The sequence below is a fragment of the Oncorhynchus clarkii genome, unplaced genomic scaffold (assembly GCF_045791955.1).
Source record: "Oncorhynchus clarkii lewisi isolate Uvic-CL-2024 unplaced genomic scaffold, UVic_Ocla_1.0 unplaced_contig_1721_pilon_pilon, whole genome shotgun sequence".
NCBI lineage: Eukaryota > Metazoa > Chordata > Actinopteri > Salmoniformes > Salmonidae > Oncorhynchus > Oncorhynchus clarkii.
Genome location: NW_027260940.1, coordinates 167,111 through 175,000, shown reverse-complemented (window position 1 = coordinate 175,000; position 7,890 = coordinate 167,111). Strand labels below are relative to the sequence as shown.

Below are 7,890 nucleotides of genomic sequence, written 5' to 3'. Positions count from 1 at the left end.
GACGAGAGGAGAGGAGACGAGAGATGACGAGAGGAGAGGAGAGATGACGAGAGGAGAAGAGACGAGAGGAGAGATGACGAGAGGAGAGGAGACGAGAGGAGAGATGACGAGATGAGAGGAGAGATGACGAGAGGAGAGGAGAGGAGAGGAGAGATGACGAGACGAGAGGAGAGGAGAGGAGAGGTGACGAGACGAGAGGAGAGGAGAGGAGAGATGACGAGAGGAGAAGAGAGGAGAGGAGAGATGACGAGAGGAGAGATGACGAGACGAGAGGAGAGGAGAGATGACGAGACGAGAGGAGAGGAGAGGAGAGATGACGAGACGAGAGGAGAGGAGAGATGACAAGAGGAGACGAGAGGAGAGATGACGAGAGGAGAGATGACGAGAGGAGAGGAGCGATGACGAGAGGAGAGGAGAGATGACGAGAGGAGAGGAGAGGAGAGATGACGAGACGAGAGGAGAGGAGAGATGACGAGATGAGAGGGGACGAGAGGAGAGGAGAGATGAGGAGAGGAGACGAGAGGAGAGGAGAGATGACGAGAGGAGAGGAGAAGAGAGATGACGAGAGGAGAGGAGACGAGAGGAGAGATGACGAGAGGAGAGGAGAGGAGAGATGATGAGAGGAGAGGAGACGAGAGGAGAGATGACGAGAGGAGAGGAGAGATGACGAGAGGAGAGGAGAGATGACGAGAGGAGAGATGATGAGATGAGAGGAGGAGAGATGATGAGACGAGAGGAGAGACGACGAGAGGAGAGGAGAGATGACGAGAGGAGAGGAGACGAGAGGAGAGATGACGAGACGAGAGGAGAGGAGAGATGACGAGAGGAGAGGAGAGATGACGAGAGGAGAGATGACGAGAGGAGAGGAGACGAGAGGAGAGATGACGAGAGGAGAGATGACGAGAGGAGAGATGACGAGAGGAGAGGAGACGAGAGGAGAGGAGACGAGAGGAGAGATGACGAGAGGAGAGATGACAAGAGGAGAGGAGACGAGAGGAGAAATGACGAGAGGAGAGGAGACGAGAGGAGAGATGACGAGACGAGAGGAGAGGAGAGATGACGAGAGGAGAAGAGACGAGAGGAGAGATGACGAGAGGCGAGGAGAGATGACGAGAGGAGAGATGACGAGAGGAGAGGAGACGAGAGGGGAGGTTGTTATTAGTCTTAATCACAGCTTCCACTTACAGCTGCTATCAGATGGATAGATACACTCCCCCTCTTCCTCTCTCCCATCCTCCTCTCTCCCCCTCACCCTGGCTGTCCCCCTCACCCTGGCTGCCCCCCTCACCCTGGCTGGCTGCCCCCCACCCTGGCTGGCTGCCCCCCCCACCCCCCCACCCTGGCTGTCTGTCTGTCTCTATAGTTGGCATTGACCACCTTGGCTGACCCTCAGCTGGCTAGCATAGTCACTGACACTTTACCATGTGAAACTCAGCCAACACACACACACACACACACACACACAGTCAGTAGGAGAGAGCAAATCACAGTAACACAGAGGTTTTAATATGACATCACACTATCACAATAGCCAGTAAAACACCACAGTATTGGAACTTTACAACAACTGCAATACAAAATAGATATATTTACTATTCACATTGGAGTAGGTAGATGTTTTCCCTAACCACTGATACAGGGTCAGATATTTTGACACCTCCTAATGGTTAAGGTAAGGATTGGAGTTGGTGTATCTGATTCTAGATCTGTGGTTAAAGACAGCTATTTTAGAATCAAGCATTAATATTCACCATAGAGTCCTCTTAAAAACATACTGACCTCAGAAAGAGAGAGCGAGGGCAAGAGAGAGAGGGGGGGAGAGCGAGCGAGCGAGAGAGAGAGCGGGAGAGAGAGAGAGAGAGAGAGAGAGCACAAAACCCCTGGGAAAAGAGAGATAGACAGAAACATAGATACATAGATAGAAGGGGAGTGGTCTGTTTGATTGGCAAGTCCAGAATCTTTGTGCGTGCATGTCCCCCTTGCATGTGCTTTTGTGTGTGTGTGTGTGCGTGTGCATGTGTGTGTGTGTTATTTAATTGGCGAGTCCAGTATCTCTTCGTACTCTTCTCTCTGTTTCCTCCCACTTCCTCGAGAGGGGAGGAGCTTCACTGTAACAAGCCAACCCACGCTCACCACCACCACCACACCCCCTATGACCTCACACACTGAGGGAACCAATGGCACAACAGCGATCTCCAGCACCATAGCGACCGGTACTTCCAGACCCTGTGTAGCTGACACCAAAGCTGGGTGAAGTCGGGTGAGGCCATGGGTCACCCCCACGAACCCCCCAGCAGAGCACACAGCTACCCCCAGGACGATGCACCAAGCCTGGAGACTAGCCGGCCACACTGGCCCCTGTCGGAGGAGAAGCATGGAGACTGCGGTGCTCAGACAGCCGGTCCAACTGACAGTGAACAGAGCGGTGCCGACACTGACCCGCTCCTTCAGAGAGCGGTACATGACTAGAGCCAGAGACATCCATAGTCCTGCGAGAACAGTCAGGGACCAACCAAACGCTTCCCGCCAGAACTGGGCCGATTGTTGTGCCGGTGTCGCACCATTGGGTATCCCCCCATTGGGCATCCCTGACCCGGTCGCGTTGTTGTTCTCATCCAGCCCTGTTGGGTTAGGAACTAGCGCCAGACCCAGTCCTAACACGCCTGTCGCTACGGTGACCAGGTCCACCAATCCCAACCGCTCGTCCAGGAGCAACAACGCCAGAGTGGCCGACAGGACGGTGGTCGCCAGGCGCCAGGTTGTCAACATGGCCTCGTCGTCGCCGAGGGAGACGAAGGATAAGGACGAGTAAGCGCAGCAGAGGGAGAAGGAGTGTGTCAGACCGTACAGGAGCAGCTTCCGCCGATAGCCCTTTGAGCCAAAGGCCGTCTCCGCCCGTTTCATTGGTACAGTCCCATATAGCAGCTGGAGGATGGATCGTACCAAGAGGAGAGTTAAGGGTGGGAGGTTAAAGCGTGAGGCGGCCAGGCGCGTCAAAACACACACACAGCCATGAGCCAGCCCCGCCAAGACCACACTGGCCCACGTGAGCCGAGAAGCAGAGACAGACGCTTCGCTGAAACTCGCTAGCTGCTCCCCTACTCCCCCCCCTGCACCCTTCCCTCCTCCCTCCACCCCCCCCTCCCCTCCCCCCATGGGAGGTCTAGGGGGTGTGTCTTTGTTTTTGTCCTTCCCTCCAAACAGAGCGCCGGCCTTTCCTGTCCACTTCCTGGCTCCTGTCAGCTGTTTCTTGTCCGAGGTCTCCTCCAGGAAGGAGCCGAAGTCCTCGAAGGAGGGCGCGTCATCGTACCCCTCGTCTCCGGGCTGGGGGAAGTGTGTGTGTGTGTGGGGTGTGTGTGGGGCGTACTTGGCGGTGACGGTGTGAGGGTGGATCTTCACCCGTTTCTTGGAGCCGTCCAGGAGGTGTGTGGATTCCATGGTTACTCACCTGTAGGGAGGAGAGGTGAGGACAAACGTTAGACACAGACACACACCCCTCAGACAGAAACAGAGGGGTTTCACCTAATGGCATTGTCTTCCGACCGCATTGCCATGAACTATCTATGAGTGCAGACGGAGTCGTCTATCTGACGTAAGACCCTCTTCTGTGTCTGTCAGGTGACTCAGTCAGTGGTTGTAATTCACTGTTCTGACGCAGAGGATGCTGCTGCAGTGGACACACACACACCTTCTACAATATACACAGACAGTAGACACACACACACCTTCTACAATATACACAGACAGTAGACACACACACACCTTCTACAATATACACAGACAGTAGACACACACACCTTCTACAATATACACAGACAGTAGACACACACACCTTCTACAATATACACAGACAGTAGACACACACACACCTTCTACAATATACACAGACAGTAGACACACACACCTTCTACAATATACACAGACAGTAGACACACACACCTTCTACAATATACACAGACAGTAGACACACACACCTTCTACAATATACACAGACAGTAGACACACACACCTTCTACAATATACACAGACAGTAGACACACACACCTTCTACAATATACACAGACAGTAGACAGTAGACACACACACCTTCTACAATATACACAGACAGTAGACACACACACCTTCTACAATATACACAGACAGTAGACACACACACACCGTCTACAATATACACAGACAGTAGACACACACACCTTCTACAATATACACAGACAGTAGACACACACACCTTCTACAATATACACAGACAGTAGACACACACACCTTCTACAATATACACAGACAGTAGACACACACACCTTCTACAATATACACAAACAGTAGACACACACACCTTCTACAATATACACAGACAGTAGACACACACACCTTCTACAATATACACAGACAGTAGCCACACATCTTCTACAATATACACAGACAGTAGACACACACACACCTTCTACAATATACACAGACAGTAGACACACACACACCTTCTACAATATACACAGACAGTAGACACACACACACCTTCTACAATATACACAGACAGTAGACACATACACCTTCTACAATATACACAGACAGTAGACACACACACCTTCTACAATATACACAGACAGTAGACACACACACATTCTACAATATACACAGACAGTAGACACACACACCTTCTACAATATACACAGACAGTAGACACACACACCTTCTACAATATACACAGACAGTAGACACACATACCTTCTACAATATACACAGACAGTAGACACACACATTCTACAATATATACAGACAGTAGACACACACACCTTCTACAATATACACAAACAGTAGACACACACACCTTCTACAATATACACAGACAGTAGACACACACACCTTCTACAATATACACAGACAGTAGACACACACACCTTCTACAATATACACAGACAGTAGACACACACATTCTACAATATATACAGACAGTAGACACACACACCTTCTACAATATACACAGACAGTAGACACACACACCTTCTACAATATACACAGACAGTAGACACACACACCTTCTACAATATACACAGACAGTACACACACACACCTTCTACGATATACACAGACAGTAGACAGTAGACACAAACACCTTCTACAATATACACAGACAGTAGACACACACACCTTCTACAATATACACAGACAGTAGACACACACACCTTCTACAATATACACAGACAGTAGACACACACACCTTCTACAATATACACAGACAGTAGACACACACACCTTCTACAATATACACAGACAGTGGACACACACACACCTTCTACAATATATACAGACAGTAGACACACACACCTTCTACAATATACACAGACAGTAGACACACACACCTTCTAAATTATACACAGACAGTAGACACACACACCTTCTACAATATACACAGACAGTAGACACACAAACCTTCTACAATATACACAGACAGTAGACACACACACACACCTTCTACAATATACACAGACAGTAGACACACACACCTTCTACAATATACACAGACAGTACACACACACACCTTCTACGATATACACAGACAGTAGACAGTAGACACAAACACCTTCTACAATATACACAGACAGTAGACACACACACCTTCTACAATATACACAGACAGTAGACACACACACCTTCTACAATATACACAGACAGTAGACACACACACCTTCTACAATATACACAGACAGTAGACACACACACCTTCTACAATATACACAGACAGTGGACACACACACACCTTCTACAATATATACAGACAGTAGACACACACACATTCTACAATATACACAGACAGTAGACACACACACACACCTTCTACAATATTAACAGACAGTAGACACACACACACCTTCTACAATATACACAGACAGTAGACACACACACCTTCTACAATATACACAGACAGTAGACACACACACACCTTCTACAATATATACAGACAGTAGACACACACACCTTCTACAATATACACAGACAGTAGACAGTAGACACACACACCTTCTACAATATTCACAGACATTAGACACACACACCTTCTACAATATACACAGACAGTAGACACAAACACCTTCTACAATATACACAGACAGTAGACACACACACCTTCTACAATATACACAGACAGTAGACACACACACCTTCTACAATATACACAGACAGTAGACAGCCGACACACACATCTTCTACAATATACACAGACAGTAGACACACACACACCTTCTACAATATACACAGACCGTTGACACACACACCTTCTACAATATACACAGACAGTAGACAGTAGACACACACACCTTCTACAATATACACAGACAGTAGACACACACACCTTCTACAATATACACAGACAGTAGACACACACACACCTTCTATAATATACACAGACAGTAGACACACACACCTACTACAATATACACAGACAGTAGACACACACACCTTCTACAATATACACAGACAGTAGACACACACACCTTCTACAATATACATAGACAGTAGACAGTAAACACACACACCTTCTACAATATACATAGACAGTAGACACACACACCTACTACAATATACACAGACAGTAGACACACACACCTTTTACAATATACACAGACAGTAGACAGTAGACACACACACCTTCTACAATATACACAGACAGTAGACAGTAGACACACACACCTACAATATACACAGACAGTAGACACACATCTACAATATACACAGACAGTAGACACAAACCTACAATATACACAGACAGTAGACACACACCTTCTACAATATACACAAACAGTAGACACACACACACCTTCTACAATATACACAGACAGTAGACACACCTACAATATACACAGACAGTAGACACATACTTAAGTAAATCTACAGTCTGTTTAATGAGATAGACAGGGTTTGGGCGCAGGTCATCTGAGTGTGGCCCCCAGAACTGAGTTACCCATTGAGCAAAATATATAGAAAGAGCTTCTGCAGGTTTTCAGGTCTCAGGTATGGTTACTCATGGTGACTCAATCACTGACTGTTCTAATAAGGACAGAATGCCAAAAGATGCCAAGAGTCTGTGTGGTGGGGTGCGCGCACGTGTCATCTTGTCACTGGGCGAGAGAGAGGATAAGTGTGTGTGTCTTGTCAAGGTTGCACACACGATCCGTGCTGGATTTATGATTGGAACGAGGCGCGTACCCGCGCACAGGAAGTAATGCTGTAGGCGGCAGGACAAATAATCACCACAATTATAGAAACCACACAATAAACAGAAAATAGCCCCACAGCGGTATGGTCGATACCGTGTCAGTTACCCGTCTATTCCACCGTAAATAATCCCTGCTCACGCGTAGATTGATTGCTAAATCAACTGATATTTGTAACGACTGCCAGAAACTCACCTGCGGTATTGCGTCAATACTGTGCCCTCCGCTCATTCACCGAATAAATGTATTCTGTCAGATAAGGGAAACAGTCATCCTTCCACCCCTCTTCCCTCCTCCTGGGTGGTTTGGCGTGCCTCCAAGGTTACCAGTCGCCCGACGGGTCTACCTGGCTCCTCCAACCGCCGGTAGAGCACTGTTGTCGACCACAGGGGTAGAGAGTGTCGGTGATAAAAAAAAATCCTTCCTCTGTCTCCCGATCCCTCTCCCTCCCTCCCTCACTCACACACAGCTGCTGCGCTTCTCAGCCTGCCCGACCGTGAAGAGAGAGAGAAAGAGAGAAGAGGGAACGATGTCATTATGCTTCAGCATGCATAGCGACCAAAAAAAACATAATCATAAACACTGACCACTGGCAGTCACCTTTGTGTGTGTGTGTTTGCACGTTTATGCATGCATGCACAAACTCGCGCACACACAGATCTGCTCCCAGCGGGAATTAATG

At 48.0% G+C, this 7,890-nt stretch overlaps 1 protein-coding gene across 1 annotated transcript; it reads right to left on the bottom strand.

The window, feature by feature from the left end:
- Positions 1-1,709: 1,709 nt before the first annotated feature.
- On the bottom strand, positions 1,710-7,579 carry LOC139402465 (solute carrier family 35 member G2-like). The gene is made up of 2 exons (XM_071146425.1): positions 7,404-7,579; positions 1,710-3,448 (listed from the first exon to the last, which is right to left on the bottom strand). Exon 2 carries the CDS (start codon positions 3,436-3,438, stop codon positions 2,029-2,031), a length of 1,410 nt encoding a protein of 469 aa, XP_071002526.1. The 5' UTR covers positions 3,439-3,448; positions 7,404-7,579; the 3' UTR covers positions 1,710-2,028.
- Between the last annotated feature and the right edge of the window lie 311 nt (positions 7,580-7,890).

Bases quoted from the DNA above. Each gene is read 5' to 3' on its own strand.
- LOC139402465 (XM_071146425.1), bottom strand. From the start codon at position 3,438: ATGGAATCCACACACCTCCTGGACGGCTCCAAGAAACGGGTGAAGATC.